The sequence below is a fragment of the Heloderma suspectum genome, chromosome 8 (assembly GCF_057233095.1).
Source record: "Heloderma suspectum isolate Gila_16-S chromosome 8, 16-S_ref, whole genome shotgun sequence".
NCBI lineage: Eukaryota > Metazoa > Chordata > Lepidosauria > Squamata > Helodermatidae > Heloderma > Heloderma suspectum.
The window spans coordinates 42229668-42256190 of NC_139465.1; the positions used below are offsets into that span (position 1 = coordinate 42229668).

General features: G+C 48.8%; 1 protein-coding gene across 2 annotated transcripts in view; it reads left to right on the top strand.

Annotated features, from left to right (window-relative positions):
* The first annotated feature begins 3852 nt into the window (after positions 1–3852).
* LOC146339087 (uncharacterized) overlaps positions 3853–26523 on the top strand; it is a 40392-nt gene continuing 17721 nt past the window's right edge. The window contains exon 1 of one of the 2 annotated variants that reach the window (XM_084812151.1): positions 3853–3987. In XM_084812151.1, coding sequence (XP_084668277.1) covers positions 3948–3987 — 40 coding nt within the window. In that variant the 5' untranslated portion in view covers positions 3853–3947. Of the gene's footprint in view, positions 3988–19099; positions 19334–26523 lie in introns of those variants that run through there. The other variant, XM_084812150.1, reaches the window with a different exon arrangement.

The following is a 26523-nucleotide window of genomic DNA, read 5'->3' on the forward strand; positions in this document are numbered from 1 at the left end:
CTGTTGTAGGGTGGCCATGTGTCCCCCTTTACAGAGGACAGTCCTCTATCTGAAGGACTGCCAGAGGACCATCTTCTATTTGAAGGTGTCTTCTATTGTAAGGGCTTGTCTCTTCAACTCCGGGTTAAAGATAAAGAACCATCAGAACTGTTGCCCTTCACCAGTTAGGATGCAACAGCAGACTGAGCAAGCAGGTGCCCCAGGCTGGGCACAGCCTTCTGCAGTATGATGAGATGTTCTGTGTTTCAATTTAAATTATAATAATTATGTCTAAATTTGCATCTATCTATTCTTATTCTCAAACACATTTTATAATCGGAGGCAGCCAGCAGGGCACGTTCATGGTTAGAGATGCTCATCTTATGATTTTTACTTTAAATATATATTATTGTCCTGCTCTGGCTGAATCAGCTTCACCATAAGGGCAAATTATGGTGGAATCCAAAAGGTATGGCAAGAAAGCAGGCAAATGGTCAAGCACAAAGGTTTCAGTCCAGTATGGGATCAGGCTAAGGCAAGAGTCATCAAGATACAGGCGATGGTCAAAGCACAGTATTACCAGGCAAGTAGGTGGTTTTCTGGAAACAGGAAACCACCTTCTGTCTTCTGGAGAGATGTCTGAGATGCACCCAAGGTACAACAAATCAGGAGTCCAAGGATCAGTCACACTGAGGCTTAAACACAAGGCAAAGTCACAGAAACAGGATAGAAGGAACTGGCACTGGTAGAATGATGTTCCAGCAATGGTTAGCCTGAAATTGAAGGCTTATATAGCCAGAGCTTCCTGAGCCCCACCCAGCGCTCAGCTGCAGCACGTTACAGGCCCCCTGACAAAAATGCTACTAGGGAGGAGGGCTAATCTGATCTCATTTTTTAATCAGATAACCTCCCTTGTGGACTGTGGGAATGCTGTGGACATAATATACCTTGACTTCAGCAAAGCTTTCGACAAAGTGCCCCATGATATCCTGATGAGCAAACTAGCTCAAAGTGGGCTAGATGAAACAACGATCAGGTGGATCCACAGTTGGCTACAGAATCAGACCCAAAGAGTGCTTATCAAGTGGATCTTCTCAAACTGGGGAGAGGTAAGGAGTGGGGTACCGCAGGGCTCAGTCCTGGGCCCAGTGCTCTTCAACATTTGTATTAATGACTTGGAGGAGGAGGAGGTGCAGGGAATGCTTCTCAAATTTGCAGATGACACAAAATTGTGCAGGACAGCTAATACTCTGGAAGACAGAAACAAAATTCAAGGTGATCTTGATAGGCTGGAGCACTGGGCTGAAAACAACAGAATGACATTTAATAGGGATAAATGCCAAGTTCTGCACCTAGGAAGAAGAAACCAAATGCACAGTTACAAGATGGGAGAGACTTGGCTCAACAATACTACAAGCAAGAAGGATCTTGGAATTGTTGTCGATCACAAGCTGAATATAAGCCAACAATGTGATGTGGCTGCAAAAAAGGCAAATACTATTTTGGGCTGCATTAATAGAAGTATCGGTTCCAAATCACGTGAAGTACTAGTTCCCCTCTACTCAGCATTGGTTAGGCCTCATCTGGAGTACTGTGTCCAGTTCTGGGCACCACACTTTAAGAAGGATACAGACAAACTGGAGAGGGTTCAGAGGAGGGCAACGAAGATGATCAGGGGACTGGAAACAAAGCCCTATGAGGAGAGACTGAAAGAACTGGGCATGTTTAGCCTTGAGAAGAGAAGACTGAGGGGAGATATGATAGCGCTCTTCAAGTACTTGAAAGGTTGCCACAGGGAGGAAGGCCAGGATCTCTTCTCGAACATCCCAGAGTGCAGGACACGGAATAATGGGCTCATGTTACAGGAAGCCAGGTTCCGGCTGAACATCAGGAAAAACTTCCCGACTGTTAGATCAATACAGCAATGGAACCCATGACCTAGGAAGGTGGTGGGCTCTCCCACACTGGAGGCATTCCAGACGAGGTTGTGTATTACTTCTGTTGTGAAGCACACACCTAACATTTCTCCCCCACCCATGGCAGGAGACCTGGGGGAGCCTGGGCCCTCAGTGGAGATGACCATGAGTCCATCCCCGCAGGAGGAGGGCAGTTCCACCTCTGGAGGAGGCTGAGCGACCACCTGGCCCCCAAGAGCATCGTCACCTCAAGAGGCAAACCAGTAGGGCTCTTCTGAGTGCTTGATTAGAAAAGGGGACTCATAGAGTCATAGAATAGTAGGGTTTGAAGGGGCCTACAAGATCATCGAGTCCAGACCCCTGCTCAATGTAGGAATCCAAGTCAAAGCATCCCTGACAGATGGCTGGCTATAGCTGGCGGGGGAATGCTGAGAGTTGTAGGACTTTCTTCTGTCTAAACATGCATAGGATTGTACCCGAAGTCCAGGGTCTAGAATTACCTAGCTGCACCATTAGATGAATGGCACGCCTTCCTTCAGCCCCCAACATGTTATAATACAGTTTTCCAGGGAGCTGGCTGCCTGGAACCCTGAACAGGAACACACCTGTCCTGTTAGGGGTAAGGATATGCTGCAACATTTTGTTGCAGGTTCCACTTGTTCCTTTTAATAGCAAACTCAGGTGGTTCAGTGCCAACAAAACTGGAGCAAATAGGGGCCCACTGAGAAACAAGAGGGTCAGCACACTCAGGGGAACCCCATGGCATGCAGAAGTACAAAACACATTGGTGTAGTGGAGGCAGGGACGCAGCCCCAGTGCTTTTTTATTAGCAGGGACTCTGATGTCATCTACCACCCCCCTCAGAATTCCCTGTTCCCTCTGAGCTTAGCTGCGATCCTCACCGTAGCTGTGGGGGGAATTAATTTTCCAAGCAACAATATATGGTTCCATGTTGGAATGCAAAGTATTTGAGATGACTTGGTCTGGATGTGCTCCCGGTGGCAATGACAACTTCTAGAACTGGTTTGTTGATATGGAGCGACACCGCGGCCTGAAACTTTTGGACTGCCCTTGGAGACTGTCACACACACTGAGCTCCTGCATTTCCAAATTAACCACTACACCAGTGTGTGTGTGTGTGTGTGTGTGCTTCAATCCAGCTGGGTGTGTGGACGTTTCTGTTGCAGGATGGGAGAGATATAATGAAGGAGCTTAGGAAAGGCTAATGGGTAATGTTGGGGCGCTGAGGGAGTGTGCAAGGGGGCTGTTTAAATGAGAAGGGATCTGTCCATGAGGGCTGAGTTGAGAGGGTGAAGCTTCCGTAGAGGGTGAAGCTTCCATATTTTGAAAACCTAAAATGTTTGTGTTTGAGTGAGTGAGTGAGTGAAAAAAAGTGAAAAAAAACCTGCATTTTTTCTCAGACGTCCAATTGAAATACCTTACTCTCAGCTGCACTGTTTTTGGATCCCAGTTGAAGGCTGCTTATCTGACAAGGTTGTACAATCTTAGAAGGGGGTGTGGCTGCGACTGTCACAAAGGGACCCCGCACTTCTGAATTTTCCACTATGCTACTGAAAAGCATTTAAACAAACAAACAAAAAGGGGCATGGTCTGCTTGAACCTCATACAACTTACATGTATAACGTACAGCTGGCTGGAACCCTGAACAGAAGCATTCTTTCCTACCAGAAGGATTTATTAGTCAGAATAATGTAGAAATCCTTGATCTCAGTTGAGAACATAATCTAATGTACTTAGTGAAGCAATAATTTAATTCCCCCCAAGGCCTTTTGAATGTGTTGGATAGATTTCCTTTTCAGAGAAGAACAGAGGGATCAAAAAGGGAGTGGTGTTGGTCTTTCTGGGAAGAATTCCCCACGGAAAGGCCTTTGAGATCATGAGTGAACTTGAATGTTGCTCAATGATAAAACACCAGCTTTGCATGCAAAAGGTCCCTGTTTCAGTTTGTGGCAAGGCTGGGAAAGACCTTGATCTGAAGTCTTGGAGAGTCCCTGATCCGGGGTGAGAAACCTCTTTCCACCTGAGGGCTGTATGCAATTTTGGAGAAGCTCTTGGGGGCTGCATTCCAGTGGTGAGTCGGGGCAAAGGGGGCAGAATTTAAAAATACCAGCCTATTATTATAGTTATATTTATTTATTTATATCCTGCCTTTTCCCCAATACTGGGACTCAAGGCGGCTTTACAACATTAAAAACTTATACAGTTAAAACCTATAAATAGAAATATAGAAAGTTAAAAATATAATGGAATAATCAATAATATTAAAATTATATAAAATATCAAACTTTTAAAAGACAAGAAATAAAAACCATAGTATCCATCATATTCACAGAGGTCCAGACTAGCTATCCATAAAGGCCTGCAGGAACAAACAAGTTTTTACCTGCCTGAGAAAGCATATCAAGGAGGGTGCCACTCTTGCCTCCCTGGGAAGGGAGGTCCAGAGCCTTGGGGCAGCCACCGAGAAGGCCTTCTCCCGCGTTCCCACCAGACGAGCCTGTGATGGTGGCCAGACCGCAAGAAGGGCCTATTTTAGCTTAAAGCTTTTACTGCCGGTAACTAAGCCTTAGGAGAGGCACTTCAGTCTTCTAGAAGAGGGGAAAACCCAGCACAATGACTAGCCATTACTGAATGCTTTCCATGTCCCAGGTTATTCCCCAACAACTCTGCAAGGTAGGTGGATGCTACTTTTCCCACTTTACAGATGGGAAACTGACTGTGGCTGAGAAATGGTCACACACCCAAATAAATACAGTTCTTCAGGGACTAACACATGTCTACTCTGACCTCTCAATTTCTTTGCTGCATCATTTAACTGACCAGAGAACCTGAGGAAAGTTACACACAGAGAGCATCTCCACACCAGCCTAAATCCCACATTTCAAACAGGGCTTTCTGCTCCCATTTTAAATGCAGGATCACAAAGGGCTTCCTCCCCTCTCCCATTTTCCACCTCCTTTCCCCCCTTATCTGAGTCTTCCGTATGTTTCATTATACAGCCGCTAGATGGCGCTGTGGTCTAGCTCCTCTTCTTGCGGGTTTTCCTTTTTCAAGAGGGAACTCAAGCAGAACTCGAGTGTGGTAATTGGATAGCTCATTACCGCCGATCTTTTAAAAATGGGAATAAAGGTCATTTAGTGCAGGAGAACCCCTGGAGGTTGATGACGTCATCTAACGGGCCCACAAACGTCCGTGAGTAGCCAATCTCAATAGCAGGATAAACGCTCCATGTGAAGAAGCCCAGGGTCTATACTGTGTGAGGATTCTAATAATCAATTGAAGTGAATAGCAATGGCGCATGTTCCCTCCCCCTTTCCAATGGAGGTTGGCGCCTCCAATGTCAGTGGGGCGGTGAATCTGTTCCAGGTTTCAGTTAGAAGCAGTTAGAACTCTAAAGGGGCTCTCAAAGGTGCATAGCAGCTTTGAGAGCCCCTTTAGAGTTCTAACTGGTTCTGACTGAAACCCGGAGCTGATTCACTGCCCCACTGACATCGGAGGCACCAGCCTCCACTGCTGCTTTCTTAACCCGGCAAATGTGGAATATAGATATTTAAAATGTATCAATATAAGTAATAGTGAATCTGTGCAAAGATGATCTCTCCACGTCAAGCCCAGCTCTAGCCACAGGAGGTGGCTAACCTTTCTGGGAATTGTGCTACAAGTCAAAATCCAAAATATGAGATAGCCGGGGCTTTATTTTTGCAGGGACTCAGTCAGCACTGCTCAGCATTTGTTTTCAGTTCCAGAGATCAGCCCAGAAATGTGTGTGAAGGAAGTACCAAAGAAAACTACCGTATCTCCAGGAAGTGCAAAGGGCTTTCCCATCACCAAATGCACCGAACTATATCTGTAGAGATTGGTCTGGCTTCAGAGAGATTAGGGTGTATGAAGGTGGAGGTGGAACAGGAATGGGTGCAGCTTGGAGAACTGCCTTTAAGAGGAGGGCACCTACCTACCATGTTCTGAGGCACTGGGCAGGCAGTTGGGATGGCTAGGAACATAAACACACACACACACATATAGATATATATAGATATAGATATAGATACCACCCAATAGCTGAAGATCTCTGGGTGGTTCACAAAAATTAAAACCAAAAAGCACTGCATAAAAGAATATAAAATATGAAAGCATTAAATCCACAATACAACCAGAATAAAACCTAGCCGCAATGCAGAAATTTAAAATACAGATTTAAAACACCAAAGCTAAAAGACTAGGAAGCTAAAATGCTAAAATTGTTGTTGTTGTTCAGTCGTTCAGTCGTGTCCGACTCTTCGTGACCCCATGGACCATAGCACGCCAGGCCTTCCTGTCCTGCGCTCTCTCCCGGAGCGTGCTCAAGTTCATATTCATTGCATCGGTGATGCTATCTAGCCATCTCATCCTCTGCCGTCCCCTTCTCCTTTTGCCTTCAGTCTTTCCCAGCATCAGGGTCTTTTCCAGGGAGTTTTCTCTTCGCATTAGGTAGCCAAAATATTGGAGCTTCAGCTTCATTATCTGTCCTTCCAATGAGCACTCAGGGTTGATTTCCTTTAGGATGGACTGATTTGACCTCATTTTTAAGATTGTACCCCAGTACTGCTTTTCCCACCCTTTTGTTGACTATGAGTGCTACTCCATTTCTTCTAAGGGATTCTTGCCCAAAATACTGGGAGAATAAAAAGGTCTTCACCTGGAGTTGGAAGGAGTACAACGTAGGTGCCAGGCGAACCTCTCTAGGGAGCTCATTCCACAGCCGGGGCGCCACAGCAGAAAAGGCCCTCTTCCTGGTAGCCACCCACCTCACTTCCTCACACTTTATTTAAAGTGTTTTTAATCCTGCTCCTCAGCCAAAAGACTCCTGGAGTGGCTTACCTGCAATCAATAGTTCCTGTCCGCAGGTTTACAGTCTAAAAAGACACAGCATACAAGGAAATAGGGATAGGGAGGGAAGAGGAGAACAGTGAAATAGTCTTTCAGGAGGGCTGGTAAAATGGCCCTACTTCCCCTCTCACTTCCCTCTGTATAGACAGCCGGAATGTCTGCTGGTGGCAACACCTGAGGGGCGAAGAGCCTTCACGGGGGTGGTCTTCAACACGTCTTTCAAAACGAAGAAGAAGAGGTGTCCTGGATCAGACCAAAGGTCCACCAAGTCCAATATTCTGTTCCCACAGTGGCTGGTCAGATGCCTATGGGAAGCTCACAGGCAGGACATGAGTGCGAGAGCTCCCCACTGCTTGTTACCCAGCAACTGGTATTCAGAGTCGTACTGAAGGGGTGTTTGTGTGTGTGTGTGTGTGTGTGTGTGTGTGTGAGAGAGAGAGAGAGAGAGAGAGAGAGAATGATGCCCTGTCCAGCTCACATGGTCAGCCTTCGTCTCTAGCCAAGTGAGCTGGAGAATTCGTACGTTCTTAGGAGAGCAGGCAGCAGTGCAGCGTAGAAGAATTAGGCTATGGTATGCCATGACCAGGTTGGTGGTGCATCCTGCTGCCCCGGTCCAGGTCTTCCCCAAGCGCCCCCTGCCCCACAGTGCAGCCTCCTGGTTTCAGGGGTGCTTTGGCAAAGATCCCTCTAGTGGGCCTCCTCTGCAGCCACCCTTTCAATTTCCCACAATGCCCCTGACTTCGCGTCATCACTCTGGGCAATGTGGGAAATTAAGGTGACGGCTCTAAGACCCAGGCGCATCTTACAAGGGAGCTCCTGACAGTGGGGGTCCTGCCAAGGTGCTGAGGCTCTGCCAACTTCCCAAGAAGGCCACAGGCTGATTCCAGGCCTTTCCGCCCTGCTTATTGTGGCAGCCCTGCCTCAGGTCAGCCACCAACGTTCGACTGCCTTGGCTCTCGGTTTCTGGCGAGGAGAGGTGGCATCGCACGGCCTTCCCCGGCCTCGTGTTCTCTCGCTCAGTTGGACTGCAACTCCCATAATTCCTAGCACCCCGGTAGAGTTATCTATCTGGGGTGTCAATCTGTTAAAGATGAGTTAATCTGGCTTTTAACTGAGCCATTTAATTACTGATTAAAATTAGGTATACTTGATGATAGAAACACCTCAGCAAGGGTGTTATTTAGAACATAAGAAGAGCCATGCTGGATCACACCAAGGGTCCATCTAGTCCAGCATTCTGTTCACACAGTGGCCAGCCAGCTGTCGACCAGGGACCCACAAGCAGGGAATGAGCGCAACAGCACCCTCCCACCCATGTCCCCCAGCAACTGGTGCACACAGGCTCACTGCCTCTGGTACTGGAGGTAGCACATAGCCATCAAGACAGGTAGCCACTGACAGCCTTCTCCTCCAGGAATTTGTCCAACCCCCTTTTAAAGCCATCCATTGGTGGCCATCACTGCATCCTGTGGTAGCAAATTCCATAGTTTAACCATGCGCTGTGTGAAGAAGCCCTTCCCTTTATCTGTCCTGAATCTCCCACCAATCAGTTTCATGGGGTGACCCCCAGTTCTAGTATTTTGAGAGAGGGAGAAAAAGGCTCCCTATCCACATTCTCCACACCATGCATACTTAGTCCACCTCTCTCATGTCTCCCCTGACCCTCCTCTTTTCCAAGCTAAACAATTGGTTCCAGGGCATAAACAATCCCAGCTCTTGTAACCTTCTCTTATAGGGGAGATGCTCCAGCCTCTTGAGATTTCCTTCCCACGCCCCACTGAAGATCCTGAAACGGTTTCTTTAAAAGAGGAAAGCTTTGACCGTAAAATGAAACAAAAGCTACCACTCCTTCTGTAGACTAGTAATAATAGTAGTAGTAGTAGTAGTGATGAAGATGATGATGATGATAATAATAATAATAATAATAGAATAAATTCAAACCTTCCATGTATTATTGCTATCACATATTTGATGCAGGAGCTCCTACGACCCTGAGAGCTTTGTACATTTTATTAGTGATTCACCTCCCACTGTGCAGCCGCCCTCCCCCCAATATAATAGATCAGGAATTCCCAAACTGCGCAACCTGGGAAATAAAATAAATAATTACAGGCTCCTATGAGCTCAAGATATGGAGGTCGCTGCTCATTGCATCTCTGTGTGAGTTGCTGCTCAGCCCCTGCCTCTTTCTCTCCAGCCTCTGTTGCTATCAGATTTTTGAAGCAGCAGATCCTGTGGCTACCTTACTGGCTGGGGTTGCTGGGAGTTGTAGTCCAACGCTGAGAGTTGTAGTCCAATACCTGGCTTAATACATCTGGCTGCCTGAGGCGAAGAATAAGATGGCGTCCCCTCGCATTCTGTGTACAAAATCCGACTGGATGAGCAGATGCAGCACTGGTGGGGGGTCAACTGCTCCACTGCACCAGAGGGCAGAAGGCTAACTCAGCAGGTGCAGAGCAGGCAGTGTGGCACACAAGGCTCTCCTCCAACACTTTCCTGCTGCCTCCCAGCATCTGCTGCCTGAGGCAACTGCTTTATTCTGCCCGGTAGTAGGGCTGGCCTTGCTCTGCCCCCAGAATCTCAGGAGACCTAAACACTGGCAGTATCATCGTTAACTGAAAGTCCTCCCCCAAAGCGAGCAAGCTTTTGAGTTTCACAGAACTATTCTCCTGGCGCGGGGGGGGGGGTATTTTTAAATGAAAAAGGGTGGAGAGCAGGGAAAAAGAGGTCGCTGGCAAAGGGCAGGATGGAAGCCTCGTTGGCTATTTGTGACATCCTTAAGGTGGTGATTCAGGAAGCTCTTTGCAGATTAATTTCAGTTAGTTTGTGCCAAGTGCCAAAGGTCCCAGGGTTTCCCCAAAGCATACTGAGATCATATGATAAAAAAGCAATGACTGCTCTCCCTTTTGAAAATGTAAAAACCACCAGTTACTTCAGCCTTCCCCAACTTTGTGCTCTCCAGATGTGTTGGACTACAACCCCCAGCATCCCTGGCCAGTGTGGCCAGTTGGGGGATGCTTGGCATTATAGTCCTACATATCTGGAGGTCACTAGGTTGGGGAAGGCTGAGTTACTCAGTTCTGTCTCTAGCACCAATTGGAACTGGCAGGTGAGGCTGAGAGCCAGAAAGCAGAAGTAACAAAGAATATGTTAGCTCTGCTATATTAGCAAAGCCCTATCTATCTATCTATCTATCTATCTATCTATCTATCTAATCTCCCCTTCATGGATCACTGCCTTGTTGTGGCGAAGGGGCTTGCGTAACTCAGTGAAGCCATCAGCTATGCCATGCAGGGCCACCCAAGACGGACAGGTCATGGCAGAGAGTTCTGACAAAATGTGGTCCACTGGAGAAGGAAATGGCAACCCACTCCAGGATTCTTGCCAAGAAAACCCCATGGAACGTATCACAAGGCTAAAAGAGATGATGCCGGAAGATGAGCCCCTCAGGTCGGAAGGTGTCCAATATGCTACTGGGGAAGAGCAGAGGGTATTTCCAAGGAGCGCCAGAAAGAGTGAAGCGGCTGGACCAAAGCCAAAAGGACACTCAGCTGTGGATGTGTCTGGTGGTGAAAAGAAAATCTGATGCTGTAAAGAACAATATTGTTTAGGAACCTGGAATGTAAGATCAATGAATCAAGGTAAGCTGGAGGTGGTCAAACATGAGATGGCAAGATTGAACATCGACATCTTGGGAATCAGCGAACGAAAATGGACAGGCATGGGCGAATTTAATTCAGGTGACCATCATATCTGCTACTGTGGGCAAGAATCCCTTAGAAGAAATGGAGTAGCACTCATAGTCAATAAAAGGGTAGGAAAAGCAGTACTGGGGTACAATCTCAAAAACAATAGAATGATCTCAGTACGAATCCAAGGCAAACCATTCAACATCACAGTAATTCAAGTCTGTGCCCCAACCACTGAGGCCGAAGAAGCTGAGGTTGATCGGTTCTATGAAGACCTACAACACCTTCTAGAACTAACCCCCCCAAAAGATGTCCTTTTCATCATAGGGGATTGGAATGCCAAAGTAGGAAGTCAAGAAATAACCGGGATAACAGGCAAGCATGGCCTTGGTGTACAAAATGAAGCAGGGCAAAGGCTAATAGAGTTTTGCCAAGAGAACACGCTGATCATAGCAAACACGCTTTTCCAACAGCACAAGAGGCAACTCTACACATGGACATCACCAGATGGTCAATATCGAAATCAGATTGATTATGTCCTTTGCAGCCAAAGATGGAGAAGCTCCATACAGTCAGTAAAAACAAGACCTGGAGCTGACTGTGGCTCAGATCATGAGCTGCTTCTTGCAAAATTTCGGCTTAAAGTGAAGAATGTAGGGAAAACCACTAAACCATTCAGGTATGACCTAAATCATATCCCTTATGAATATACAGTGGAGGTGAGGAATAGATTTCAGGGATTAGACCTGATAAACAGAGTGCCTGAGGAACTATGGACGGAGGTCCGTAACATTGTTCAGGAGGCAGCAACGAAATCCATCCCAAAGAAAAAGAAATGCAAGAAAGCCAAGTGGCTGTCTGGTGAGGCTTTACAAGTAGCTGAGGAAAGAAGGGAAGCGAAAAGCAAGGGAGAAAGGGGAAGATATATCCAATTGAATGCAGAGTTCCAGAGAATAGCAAGGAGAGACAAGAAGGCCTTCTTAAATGAACAATGCAAAGAAATCGAGGAAAACAACAGAATAGGAAAGACTAGAGATCTCTTCAAGAAAATCGGAGATCTCAAGGGAACGTTTTGTGCAAAGACGGGCATGATAAAGGACAAAGAAGGCAGGGACCTCACAGAAGCAGATGAGATTAAGAAGAGGTGGAAAGAATACACAGAAGTACTATACAGGAAAGATCTTAATGTCTCTGATAGCCATGGTAGTGCGGGAGAATTATCAACAACCTCAGATACGCAGACGATACCACCCTAATGGCAGAAAGCGAAGAAGATCTAAAGAACCTCTTGTTGAGGGTGAAAGTGGAGAGTGCAAAAGCTGGTTTGAAACTCAACATTAAAAAAACTAAGATCATGGCATCTGGCCCCATCACTTCCTGGCATATAGAAGGGGAAGAAATGGAAGCAGTGACAGATTTTATTTTCTTGGGCTCCAAGATCTTCGCAGACGGTGACTGTAGCCATGAAATTAAAAGATGCTTGCTCCTTGGGAGGAAAGCTATGGCAAACCTAGACAGCACAGTAAGAAGCAGAGACATCACCTTGCCAACAAAGGTCCGTATAATCAAAACAATGGTTTTCCCAGTAGTAACGTATGGCTGTGAGAGCTGGACTATAAGGAAGGCTGAGCGCCGAAGAATCGACGCTTTCGAACTGTGGTGCTGGAGAAGACTCTTACGAGTCCCCTGGACTGCAAGGAGGTCGAATCAGTCAATCCTAAAGGAAATCAACCCTGAGTGCTCATTGGAAGGACAGATACTGAAGCTGAAGCTCAAATCTTTTGGCCACCTAATGCGAAGAGAAAAGTCACTGGAAAAGACCCTGATGCTGGGAAAGATTGAAGGCAAAAGGAGAAGGGGACGGCAGAGGATGAGATGGCTAGATAGCATCACCGATGCAATGAATATGAACCTGAGCACACTCGGGGAGACAGCGGAGGACAGGAAGACCTGGCGTGCTATGGTCCATGGGGTCATGAAGAGTTGGACACGACTGAACGACTGAACAATAATATATATATATATGGTGATGCATGAACTATAGAGTCAACAGAAGCCAACGTGGGAAGGAATGACCTAGTGGTTGGAAAAAATGCTATTTGGGAGGACCTGGCAAGCTGTTTAAAAAGACTACAATAAATCAACAATAAAAATACAGCCACCCTTTCCAAAACTTCTGCCCACCTTCTCAGACTTTACCCTGTATTAACCAATGCCTACCCCCTCCTGTAAAGACTATGTTACCTACTCTCCACCCGTTGGTGTGTATATTGATTACCTTTCTATACCTCCTAATAGCCAAAGCTCTCTGGGCAGTTACAACAGTTAAAACCATAAAATACAACCTGACAAAACATGTAAACCTTTTAGAGCGCAAACCTATGGTCCCAGTGAGGGTATCCCAGGGACTATAGGATTGCTAGAAAAAACCTTCAGCGCTTCGACCTTGAAAGGGGGAGTTGGATATCTGGCCTCCTTCCCCTGACCCCTCACAGCCACTGCAGAAAGAATCTTGCTGGCTTGGAAAAGCGGCTTCTGAGGAGGAGGGAAGGAGGCATTCTGGTGGGCAGGGAGGGGAGGAGACCAGAGAGGCCTGGGGCCTGTTTCCACGAGCGATTTACTCTGAGCCGGCTACGTATTGAGGCCGTTAGGGATACATGACATTGTGGCCATCCAACAGCCTTCCTGGAGCTTAGCAGGGAAAAAACGGATATCCCGAAACTGCGTAAAGTCCGATTCTTTTCCTCAAGTCGGGTTCTCCCCAGTATAGTTCCTGGGTGCCCCACCCCCGCATTGACCTCGGGCATGCCAGCCCTGCCAGGGGTGTGCCTTTCACTGTGACCCTGGTCAAGGGGTGTTTCCTGTGTGTTCCCCATCCCTTCACAAACCAATTAGTGTCTACTCAGAAGTAATTCCCATTGTGCTCCATGAGGCTTGTCCCCTAAATGCCACATCAGAATTAAGAGAAAAACCCCTTAGTTGAAGTGGCACAGTTTAAAGCACAAATCACCAAGGCTGTGAAGCGTGATCTTGAGGCTCCAATTCTCTGTTGTTTGGTTTATTGCCATAGGAAGTAACTACTTCACACCTTCGTTATAGAGATCCTGTGGTTAGAAAGCCGGCTGGTTTCCCATCCCTGTGTGCGTGTCCCCCTCGCCCTTTCCCACCACAAGTGTATGTGTGTCTACTCAGAAGTAACACCCACTGTGTTCAATGAAGCTTGGGGCTCGTTGGGAGGCTTGTCTTACAAATGCACACAAGGGGAAGTAACTATTTCGCACCTTCCTTGAAGGGGCCAGGAAGCCCCTTTTATTGGTTGAGCAGCCTCTGCCACTCAGATGACATTCACTCCAAGCCCCCCACCCTACCCGGAAGTAAGTTATGTGAAGCCACTTAGAATGGTGTGCTGTACACCCTCGTGGAGCCCTGCCTGGACCAAAAGTGGCTCCTACAAAAATACGGGTGAGCCACTCCTACCTTCTCCTTCCGTTGTTGTGGAAACAGGGCCCAGGAGACGAGATACCCTGAGCTTCCTCCAGCCTCCTTCCCTCCCCCTCCAAAGCTGAAAAGCCCACCTAGCAAATATTGCCAGACGGAGGACAGGGAGGCAAAGGTTGCTTCCATCGCTTCTCCCTCCCTGTTAGCTTCAGCCTGGCAGAGCACAGGAATCTTGGAAGCCTCTGAGTTCGAAGGTTTCCTGGCGGCGAGAATGCAATTGATAGGATTGCAGCCATAAGAGTTTAAAAGTCCAGTATAAAACCAACAAATGTTGTGGGTGGTCCCCAGTGAGCACCATAATAGCAAACTAAATTCTCCAAGTGGCACTCCTCATGTAGCCAAAACAGCAGCACCCAAGAACAAGAGGGAGGTATCAGCATGCTTGGGGAACCTAAAGCTTTGTGGAAGTAGAAAAAATATTTAAGGGAAAACAATGCACCAAAGTGGAGGGGAAAACGCAAATCAGCTCAATGAGGACTGAGCATGCTCTGTGGGCCCGGAATGCTGTTGGAAGTGGGTATGGAAAACAGAGGGGAGTGGAAATGGAATGGAGTATCCTGAGAGAGGCCATGCCTGACTGGCTGGTCCACTGAACAGGACAACTCTATACCACAACACTTTGTTGCAGGTTCCACTTGTCTCATATCATTGCTGTTTTCTGGATCCTGGCCATCATTACCGCCATATGAAACCTCAGGAGCATGATTAGAATACACACAATTTTATTTATTTATTTAAAGTATTTTTATCCCACTCGATAGCCAAAATGGGGATGGGGAGGGGAAAAATGAGTTGTCTTTCAGCAGGGCTGGTGGAATGGCCCTGCTTCCCCTCTCATCTCCTTCTGTATAGATATGTAATATCTGGTATTGCATCCATAAAGATACATTTGTCGAGAATATCTGCTTTGCTCAATGATTATAATTTCAGTTGCTTGCCCACAGTCAACTGGGAACATGGGGGCAGCGCAGCTGACATTCCAGGGTGGTATAGCTGTGCTCATGAGCAAAAACAACAAAACGTCTTGTGGCACTTTAAAGACGAGTGGATTTATTGTAGCAGGTGCTTTTGTGGAACACCTCCCTATGCAAATTTCTTCAGCTTGGGTCTATGCAGATCCTAGAAGGTGGTGGTCTGTGTTAATCTTGTACGAAAGGGGTTAACAAAGACCGAATTTACAGTCTGAAGGCCCCTGATGTTTGGGAAATGAAGCTAAGCAGGCCTGGATAATGTCAGGGTGTGGGTGGGGGACCTCCCATGCAGCCCAGCCCCACAGCCTTGTGTTCAGTCATGGATGAAAGGCAGGATATGATCATACGAATGAAACACTCAAGTTCATCTTGAGTGTTTGTACCTTGTGTTGGGTACCTGGGACAGATTGGGGATTCTGTTGGTGTACTGCCCACCCCGCTGCCCATCAGACTCCCTGCCTGAGCTGACGGAGGTGGTCTCGGACTTGTGTTGAGGACCCCTAGGATGATGGTCCTGGGGGATCTCAACTTCCATGCCGAGGCCGCTGTATCCGGGGCGGCTCAGGACTTCATGGCCGCCATGACAACCATGGGGCTGTCCCAACATGTCATCGGCCCAACGCATACAAAAGGACACACGCTTGATCTGGTTTTCTCGACTGGGCAGGAGGATGGTGATCTGAAAGTGGAGGAGTTAACATCTGTCCCTTTGTCATGGACAGGTCACTTCCTGCTGAGGTTTAGACTCCTGGCGGCCTTTCCCCTCTGCAAGGGTGGGGGACCTATGAAAATGGTCCGCCCCCGGAGATTAATGGATTCCGATGGATTCCAGAGGGCTCTGGGGGATTTTCCTGCTGGTATGGCTGGTGCTCCTGTCGAAGCCCAGGTCGCTCTGTGGAATGCAGAGATGACTCGGGCGGTTGACACGATCGCACCCAAGCGCCCTCTCCCTCTGAGCAGAGCCCGGCCAGCTCCTTGGTATACACCTGAGCTGAGGGCAATGAAGCAAGAGGGGAGACGGCTAGAACGCAGGTGGAGGAAAACTCATGCTGAGTCTGACCGCACACAGGTAAGAGCCCACTATCGAGCCTACTCTGTGGCGATGAGGGTGGCAAAGAGACAGTTCTTTTCCACCAGCATTGCATCTTCTCAGTGTCGTCCAGTGGAGATTTTCTGAGTGGTTCGTGGCCTGTTACATTCTGGGCCAGGGAGAGAGATGGTGGAACCCTCGGTAGCACGCTGTGACGAGTTTGCATGGCACTTTGAAGATAAAGTCGCTCAGATTCGTCATGAGTTGGACACCACCATTAATGCAGTTCCATTGGTAGAGGCGTTCAGAGCACCGTCTGGTCCAGTTTTATTGGATGAGTTTCAGTTACTGAGGCCTGAGGATGCGGACAAGGTGCTTGGCCAAGTCCGATCGACCACTTGTGTGCTTGACCCTTGCCCTTCATGGCTTATTAAATCAACCAAGGAGGGGTTGTCTGGCTGGGTCCAGGAGGTTGTAAATTCCTCCTTGAGAGAGGGAGTGGTGCCTGCCGCTTTAAAAGAGGCGGTAATTAGACCACTCCTGAAAAAGCCTAACCTGGACCCAGAGGATGTTAACAATTATAGGCCAGTGGCCAACATCCCCTTCCTGGGCAAGGTGCTTGAGCGGGTGGTTGTAGGACAGCTCCAGGCACTGTTGAATGAAACGGATTAACTAGATCCATTTCAATCGGGCTTCAGGCCTGGTTTTGGAATGGAAACTGCCTTGGTCGCCCTGTGGGATGACCTCTGCCAGGAGAGGGACAGGGGGAGTGCGACCCTGTTGATTCTCCTGGACCTCTCAGCGGCTTTCGATACCATCGACCATGGTATCCTTCTGGATAGGTTGTCTGGGTTGGGAGTAGGAGGCACTGCACTACAGTGGTTCCGCTCCTACTTGGATGGCCGATTCCAGAAGGTGGTGCTGGGGATTACTGCTCTGTGCCATGGCAATTGTGCCATGGGGTTCCACAGGGCTCTATTTTATCCCCCATGCTGTTTAACATCTACATGAAACCGCTGGGGGAGGTTATCTGGAGGTGTGGGCTGAGGTGCCATCAATATGCAGATGACACCCAGCTCTACCTCCCTTTCTCATCAAAACCAGGTGAGGCAGTGGCTGTTCTGAATCAGTGCCTGGGCACGGTAATGGACTGGAAGAGGGCCAATAAACTGAAACTCAATCCAGACAAGACGGAGGTACTGTTAGTGGGTGGTTCTGCCCGGCTAGGTGATATTCAACCTGTTCTGGAGGGGGTTGCACTCCCCCCTAAAGGATCAGGTTCATAGTTTGGGGGTGCTCTTGGATCCAGAACTGTCACTTGAGGCACAGGTGAACTCAGTGGCACGGAGCACTTTTTATCAGCTTAGGCTGGTATACCAACTACGCCCTTATCTGGACAGAGATAGCCTTGCTACAGTTATCCATGCTCTGATAACTTCTCGTCTGGATTACTGCAATGCGTTATACGTGGGGCTGCCTTTGAAAACGGTCCGGAAACTTCAGCTGGTCCAAAATAGGGCAGCAAGATTGTTAACAGGGACTGGCCTGCGAGCTCATATTACGCCAGTACTTTTCCAGCTGCACTGGCTGCCAGTCCATTTCCGGGCCCGATTCAAAGTGCTGGTGTTAACATTCAAAGCCCTTAACGGCTTGGGACCAGGTTACCTGAAGGATCGCCTCCTCCCATATGTGCCTGCCTGGACCTTAAGATCATCGTCAGCGGCCCTCCTCCGTGAGCCCCTGCCAAAGGAAGTGAGGCGGGTGGCTACTAGGAGGAGGGCTTTTTCTGCTGTGGCACCCCGGCTCTGGAATGAGCTCCCTAGTGAGGTTCGCCTGGCGCCTACATTGTATTCCTTTCAGCGCCAGGTGAAGACCTTTTTATTTTCCCAGGCATTTTAGCATTTTAGCTTTCTAAATTTTTAGCTTTGCTGTTTTAAATCTGTATTTTAAACTCCTGCACTGCTGCTAGGTTTTATTGTGGTTGTATTGTTATGTTGTGGTTTTAATGTTCTGTATATTTTAAATTGTTTTATTGTGTGTTGCTTGGATTTAATTTTTGTGAACCGCCCAGAGAGCTTCGGCTATTGGGCGGTATAGAAATTAAATAAATAAATAAATAAACAAAATCAGTCTGTCCATAAATACGTTAGGTCAGAAGTCTTGGTGTGTTTGGTGTGGTTTATTCACAAATAAGGGTGCGCAGCTCATTGCAACCTTACAGTGTAATCCATGGCACACTCACTTACTTAGCAGCAAGTTTTCCTCTCCCCTAATGCTAGAAGAACCCAAATGGGGTCATCCCATGAAGCTGAATGGTGGGAGATTCAGGACAGATAAAAGGAAGTCCTTCACACAGCACACAATTCAGCTGTGGTACCACAAGACATAGTGCTGGCCACCAATTTGGATGGCTTTAAACGGGGATTGGACAAACTCCTGGAGGAGGCTATCAATGGCTACTGGTCCTGAGGACTATATGCCACCCCCAGTATCAGAGGCAGTATGCCCGTGTACACCATTTGCTGGGGAACATGGGTAAGAGGGTGCTGCTGCACTCATGTCCTGCTTGTGGGTTTCCCGTGGGCAGCTGGTTGGCCACTGCGTGGACAGTATGCTGGACTCGACGGACCCTTGGCCCGGCCCAGCATGGCTCTTCGGATGTTTTTAAGTCCCTCTGTGTTCAGTGGTGCTTACTCCCAGGTAAGGGTGCACAGGTGTGCCACCTCAGCCTTTATAGGGCCACAGAACACTTTTTGCGGGAGCAGCTGAGTAGCCACAGTGCAACCCTGGAGGCGTCTACTCCGAAGTAAGCCCCAGTCCGTCTCACGGGGCTTCGTGTCCCCAAATCGAGGGCGACGTCTGCGGGATTTCCCAAGGCGCTGTAAGGCATGGCCCCTTTCGATGGGGGGGGGGGGCGGCGCCTGGTGCATGAATAGGTTCAACCCACGGCAGAGAACGCGGATTCCCGCCCCCGCCCCGGGGGCCGCCTTGGGAAAAGCCCCCGGGCATCCCAGCGGCGGCGCGGGAGCGGTGCCAGCTGGGGGGCCGGGACCCGACAACAATGCGCCGGAGTTTCCCGGAGGGACTCGCCTGCCAAAGGAGGCGGGGGCGCCCGCGGGGAGGGAGCGCGGGAGGCGGGGAAGGGGCCGCGGCGCACGGGCGCTCCCGGCGCCGTCCGAGCACACGGCGGCATGGCGCGGCGGGCGGCGGCGGCGCATCGCCCCGCGGCGCGCGGAGGGGGCTCGGCGTAACCCCGCCCCGGCGCGGCGCGCGGCTGCGGGACCATGCGGGGCGCGGCGCTGGCGCTGCTCCTCGCGGCGCTGGAGGTCGCCCGCTGGGCCCGGCCCATCCCGGCGGCGGCAGGTGAGCCCCAAACGGACGTCGCGCTCGCGGAGAAGGGAGCTGCGCGGAGAGCGCGCGCCCCGCGCCGCGCCGCGGCTGCCCACGAGGAGGCCCCCGGGGTTCCGCGGGATGTTCCCCTTGCGCCGCAAGCCTAGACGCGCTTCCCTGGGAGCAAGCGCCGGGGAGCCTCGGGGGCTTCCTTCTGAGCAGACGGGGATCGGCTGGGACTGCGCTGTCGGAGAGGGAAGCCACGTTGGAAGCGGGGGGGGGGGGCGCTCGCCCCCCAAGTCAGCGGCGCGTGAACAGGATCGCGACCGGGGGGTGGGCAGGCAAAGTCACCCCCACTTCGAAACATGTTAACATTTGATCTGTTTTGTTTCTGCCTCGCGTGTTGTAATTCGCTTTTATAGATTTGTCGGGCGGTGTTAAAGCTTAATTTTACGGTGTTTTCTTTTTTTAATGGCGTTAATTCGCGCTCTCTCTCTCTCTCTCTCTCTCTCTCTCCCACACAACCCATTTAATTGTAAACTGCCCGGATAATTTGATTGAAAGGGCAAAGTATAGTAAATCTTAAGGCTCAATCCCATGCATGTTTAGACAGAAAAAAAGCCCTACAACTCCCACATGCTGGCTGAGGGATGTTGGGAGTTGCACCCTTAATGATAGTTTCTTAATTATTTCTCAAATTTAGATACTACCCAACTGGCAGAAGCCCTCAGGGTGGCTTACAATCATAACCCACCCCTCATAAACAAGTAAACCATAATAATGGATAGCTATGCACACTGAAGCTGGTACAATAAAATAGATAACAACACTTTTCATCCCCATTTCTTTAACAGCCCGTACTCTTCCCCACATAGGAGGAACCTAATACTTAGAGCAAGTTTTAATTTGAGCCAGGGCTGAGCTCCAGAAGCTGTTTTAATCCTCAGGGCTCTGTCTAGGACTATGCCAACCGCCCCACATCTGAGAACCAGGGATGCATTCCTGTACACCAGCCTCCAAACAGAAAGGGAAATGGAGACCCAGTGGGCACAACATTCTCTACCATGGGCCGGTCTACCCTCCTGTCCCATCTTTAGAACTGTTGCCATCATATGGTATTTGCTCTGTCTGCTGGGGGGCCATCAATCTTCTACGCTTCTTCTACCTTAGAAGTGCCTTAGGTGCTTCTTCTACCCCATCCTACGCATTGCATTGAGAGAGGATAACTTTTGGGATTGGTTGCAAAAGGAGAGGTGAATTGCCTGTTCCAGAAAGGACAAGAATCAAAGAAGGGAGCTCCTGTTACTCATGGCAGCACCTAGGCAGGTGGTGGGCTCTCCCACACTGGAGGCATTCAGGATGAAGCTGGACAGCCATCTGTCAGGGATGCTCTGACTTAGATTCCTGCACTGAGCAGGGGGTTGGACTCGATGGTCTTATAGGTCCCTTCCAACCCTACTATTCTGTGATTCTTAGGGCAGCCTTCCCCAACTACAACTCCCAGCATCCCCCCAGCCAGGCTGCGGGATGCTAGGACTTATAATCCAACACACCCAGAGGGCACCACACCGAAGAAGGCTTTTTCAGGGACTCAAGTCCTGTTGGTGAGAAGCCTGGTAGCTTCCCACTTATTACACAGTTGTGGAGCAGGCTGGCTGTAGCCATTTACATGGGGGTTGCCACATCTTTTTGTTTTTATTTTGTTTTTTTATTCTGCCATTGCTCCTGTGCCTTTAACGATAGCCCACCAGGCAGAAATCTAACAGGCAAAGCTTCCATATTCATCCACCCTACTTAGCACCCTGCCAGGAAAACCTTTACTGGATGACTTTCTGCCTATGGGGCTGCTGTTTAAGGCAGAGGAGCAAGGCCAATTAAAAATGTGGCAAACTTAAGATACATGACTGGAGACTATAGTATGTTGGTGTGAAACAGCAAAAAACCGCATCCCTTAAATATATGTTTCGCTAATATATCTGGTTTAATTTAGCACTGACATTTTGATCGGTAGAAAGGGCCAAATGCTTGTTGGTCAACCTGTTGGCTTGGCTCTCACTGGCCATGGGAGGGGTGAGGTGGCTGCTATTGGTTTTAACTGGAATTGGATGCAAAAATTGCCTGCGCATTTCCCCTTCTTTCTCCATGCGGGCCAAAGTGAAAGCAGACGCAACAAGATCAGTCATGTTTGCTCTTCATGGGCCTGCCCAGTTCACAGATGGTTGGATTTTAACATCGAAAGAGGTGTGTTTTCTCTCAGCCTCGAACTGATACCCTGTTGCCGGAAATGGGCTGGGATGAAGATGAAAGGGCCTGGGGTTACCGGGGGGTGAGGAGACCTAAAGGTGAGGCATTGCAGGGACTACGCAAGACAATACATACAAGCTGTTTTGATTGCTCGAACGCAAAATAAGTATATACATGCCACACAAGGCATTATTATTATTAGTAGTAGTAGTAGTATTGCCTTTTAGTGCTGAACCTCTTTCAGTCCGAGGGGCAAATTCCATTTCAAAGACGCTTTCAGGGCCGCATTCTGGTGGTGGCCAGGGCCAGAGACAAACTCAGTGAGGCCCAAATCACCAAAAATACCAGCATAATGTAGCTTTTGGGCACAATCCTATGCATGTTGAGACAGAAAAAAGCCCTACAATTCCCAGCATTCCCCAGCCAGCCAAGGCTGGCTGGGGAATGCTGGGAGTTGTAGGACTTTCTGTTGTCTAGATATACCTAGGAGTTTGCCCTAAAGCTTTTCCTGCCAGTAACTCAGCCTTCCGAGAGGCATTTCAAACTTTTAGAATGAGGAAAAACTGCACAAAAGCCGGAAAACCACCAAACGATTGGAGGTCGGGGAGGGGGGCATCTGGGGACCCATGGAGGGGCGTCGTGATTGCCCATATGAGACCAAGCTGCCACGTATCACCCACCGTGGTTTGCAGTGAGCTGTTGGACTGTAAGAGTGAGTTGTTGAACACGGACAACTGGCTACACAGCCGAGCCTGAACCGGTTGCCACACTACTGTTTTATTTGCATGAACTGGGAGAAGACACCTCATGTTTTTTAGGTGCTTTCTACACCTACATGATTTGTTTTTCAGGTACACCTAAGAATGGGGAACGTGACTGTGACATACAGGTGTTGCGCAAACATGTGGATCAGATAGGCACATTTGTCAGGGGGTCGGGATCAGCTGCGGCTTCCTGCTCATGGGGAAGCCGAGCTTGTTGCTGTGTAATGTGTGAAAGAGACATATCTGTATACAGTGCAGTTTCCTGAGGGCTCTTGGGCACGTCGCCCTCAATGGTCCTCCTCCTTCAGTGAGTCTCCCTTCTCACTGCATTGTCACCTCCTCCTCTTTCCCATCATTGCTGCCATTTGCTTGTTTGCCAGGCAGAGAGGCAATAAGCAGACAGACGGTGGCATCTCCTGCTGCTCCTTCTCACCACCGCCCTTGTCTGGGCCAGAGCGAGAGGCAAGTGCACAAGCAGATTGCCACAGTGAACAGGAGGCACCACCCAGGAGGCTCTTGTCACTGACCCCTGCTGGGGTGTGGGCCCTTAGCATGTGCCCAACCAGGCCTACCCTTGACGCCGGCCATATCTGACTGCTTTGATCAAAAGCATTTCAGACGAGAGCCGATTTAGGTCTATTGGTTTGTATTTGTGAGCTAGGCATCTCCTGCAAAAGTTAATAAAATCAGGAGTTTTGAAATATGTGTCCAATCTCTCCCCCGCCCCTAAAGCAATAGGATTTAGTAGTAAGAAAGAATTGCCAGGGTTTTCTAAAATATTGTGAATCTTTGGAAACTAAACTCTTTTGAGCACTGGTGCCATGGCACGTTTTTAATCCTCATAGAAAACAGCAGGGATCTGTCATGGTTTGGGGAGGATTAAATCTAGGCTATTAATTGGAACTAGTATTCCTCAACCATCCACACCTTCCTTCCTTCCCACTCACATACCCCCCGCCTCGCCCATTCCTGGCATGGGTCTGTTCAGCTGTATTCAAAACGGCAAAGTTTGGCAGACTCTTCTGGGTGTTATGACTTTAATTTTCAGGTTTGCGAGAGCTTTTTCCCCCACTTGATTTGCAGATGCTTAGAGCAGGTCGCAGTTTTTTAAAACCTACAGTGCCTGCGACCAATACTTTATTCCACGTTTGGTCACACCTATAAAAAGGATATTGTAGAGTTGGAAAAGGTGCAGAAAAGGGCAAGCAAAATGTTCAAGAGACTGTAGCAAGTTCCTATGAGGAAAGGCTACAACGTTTGGGGCTTTTTAACTTAGAAAAAAAGGCAAGTATGGGGAGATATGATAGAGGTGTGCAAAATTATGCATGGTCTGGAGAAAGTGGTTATCGCTCCTATAATACTAGAAGTTAGAACCCAAAGGGGTCTTCCCATGAAGCTGATTGGTGGGAGGTTCAAGACAGGTAAAAGGAAGCACCTATTCTCACAGTGCATAGTTAAACTATGGAATTCGCTACCATACGACGCACTGATGGACACCAACTTGGATGGCTTTAAAAGGGCATTATACAAATCCATGAAGGCTAAGGCTATCAGTGGCTACTAGTTGGAATGGCTATATATTCTCTCCACTCTCTGAGGCAGTAGCCTCTCAGTACTAGTTGCTGGAGATTATGTATGTGTGTGTGCGCGCACTGTTGCACTCATGTCCTGCTTGTGCGTTCCTGGTTGACAGCTGGTTGGCCACTGTGTGAACAGAATGCTGGACTAGATGGACCTTGGTCTGATCCAGCAGGGCTCTTCTGATGTTCGTAAAACTATCGAAGGTAAAGTTTGCAATGGGATGCATTAAAGGAGGCAGTCTTTATCATCACAACCACAACCCAATGCTCACGTAACTGGGATCTCTTGGAGGGGGAGAAGCGGGCCGTCCCAAGACATTTTGCTGCCTGAGGCAAAGTTGCCACCCCCTGCTATTCCATGTACATTTCTCTGGAGAAATTTGGAAAAATGTCCCCCCAGCTGCCCCAATTCCTCTGTTCTCTAATAGGATGGAGAATTCTAAGAACCATTTGCACACTACACTAACGAATTCAGATCGCCATTCAAATAGTTCCTTATCACAGGATCTGTGTAGCTACTTGGAAGTGGATCATCTGAATAATTTGACTCAGTAGTGGAGAACCATTTTCCACATGTCCATCTTGGGCAAGCAGAAGACGCATACAATTCTTCTCTGCGCTTAGCAGGATGATACAGAACAGGGGTGAGCAGCAGGTAATTTGGGATCTACCCAGTGGAGGCTGGTGGCTCCGATTGTGTAAATCCATTCTGGGTTTCAGTCAGAACCTGCCAGAACTCTAAAGGAGTTGTCCAAAGTGCTGAACCTACTTTGTGGATAGGGTTCAGTGCCTGGGATCACTACTGCAGAGTTCTGGCTGAAACCCAGCCTCAACTGGATCTACTGTTAGATCTCAGGGTGATTTGCAGATCAGCTATAGTTTCTCACTCCCAATGGTTTCACAGAAGCAACAACAAAAACCCTCCCCCTCCCCACCTAAATTAGGCAAGAAAGCTTGCGGCGGTGGGGGGGGGGGTGGAACAGGATTAGATTTGTGTATGAAAAGATTTGTGAGCAAATTCTGGTACTAAAAATAAATTCCTGGGCGGACCATGCGCTCAGTGACACCTTGTTCCACAAATCCTGAGTCACAGTTTTGCAACTGGTTCTCTTTGGTGGACCTTGAAGTTTGAGGGGAAAAGGATATAAATCCTGCAAGCTTAAGGTCTGCCTACCCTTGATCTAGTCAACCAGCTGTCTTAAGTGTTTAAATGGACATTGTGGTAAGTTACCACTTGGTAAACAGGCACGCATATTCTCCTGCTGTGGTTAAAGAAAAGGTAAGTGTGTCTTAGGCTACAATTCTATGCAGATTTACTTGGGAGTAGGTCCCATTGAACTCAATGAGGCCTATTTCTGAGTAGACATGCACAGGATTGCTGTTACAGCACGTGCTCAAAGTCATAGACCTCAAGAGGTTTCAGGGCTTTATAGCAGGGGTGCAAGACCGCAGGTAAATGGGCCAGATCCAGCCAGCACGGGGTCTCAACCCACCTTCCCCTGGCCCATCCCCTTTTCCCCAACTGCCAATCACATGGTAGTTTTTATTTTATTTATTATTAAATTTATTAATCGCCCATCTGGCTGGTCACCCAGCCACTCTGGGCGATGTACAGCATACAATAAAACAATTTAAAACAATAAAATTCTACAATTAAAACATTTTCTAAAATACCCTAACCCACCCCAAATGGCTGCCTGAACAACCACGTTTTTAATGCACGACGGAAGCTCATTAAAGAGGGGGCATGATGGAGTTCCCTAGGGAGGGAGTTCCACAGAGTGGGGGCCACCACAGAGAAGGCCTTCTCCCTCGTCCCCACCAGTCTAGCTGTCCTGGCTGATGGGACAGAGAGAAGGCCATCTGAGGCTGTTCTTGTTAAGCGGCCTGTCTGGTGCTGCTGGAGGTGCTCCTTAAGATAGGCTGGGCCGGAACCATATAGGGTTTTAAAGGTCAAAACCAACACCTTGAATTTGGCCCAGAAAACAACTGGTAACCAGTGCAACTCCTTCAGCACTGGAGTGATGTGATCTCGCCGGCGGCTGCCTTTAATCAGGCGAGCCGCCACGTTCTGTACCAGCTGCAGCTTCCGAACCGTCTTCAAGGGTAACCCCACGTAGAGCGCATTACAGTAGTCTAAACGAGAGGAGACCAGGGCATGTACTACCGATGGGAGCAGATGGGAAGGAAGGGGCGCAGCCGCCGTATCAGATGGAGTTGATACAGCGCTGTCCGGCTCACAGCTGACACCTGAGCCTCCATGGACAGCTGGGAGTCCAAAATGACCCTCAGGCTGCGGACCTAGTCTTTCAAGGGTAGCCGTACCCCATTTAACACCAGGTCAACATCCCCCAGCCTCCTCTTGTCTCCCACCAAAAGTACCTCGGTCTTGTCAGGGTTCAGCTTCAGCTTATTCCTCCCCATCCAGCCACTCACCGTCTCCAGACATTTGGACAGGGATTCTACAGCCAACCTTGGTGAAGATTTCAACGAGATGTAGAGCTGCGTGTCATCCGCATATTGATGACACCGCACCCCAAACCTCCTGATGATAGCCCCCAGAGGCTTCACATAGACGTTAAATAGCATTGGGGAGAGGATGGAACCCTGTGGCACCCCACAAGTGAGTGGCCAT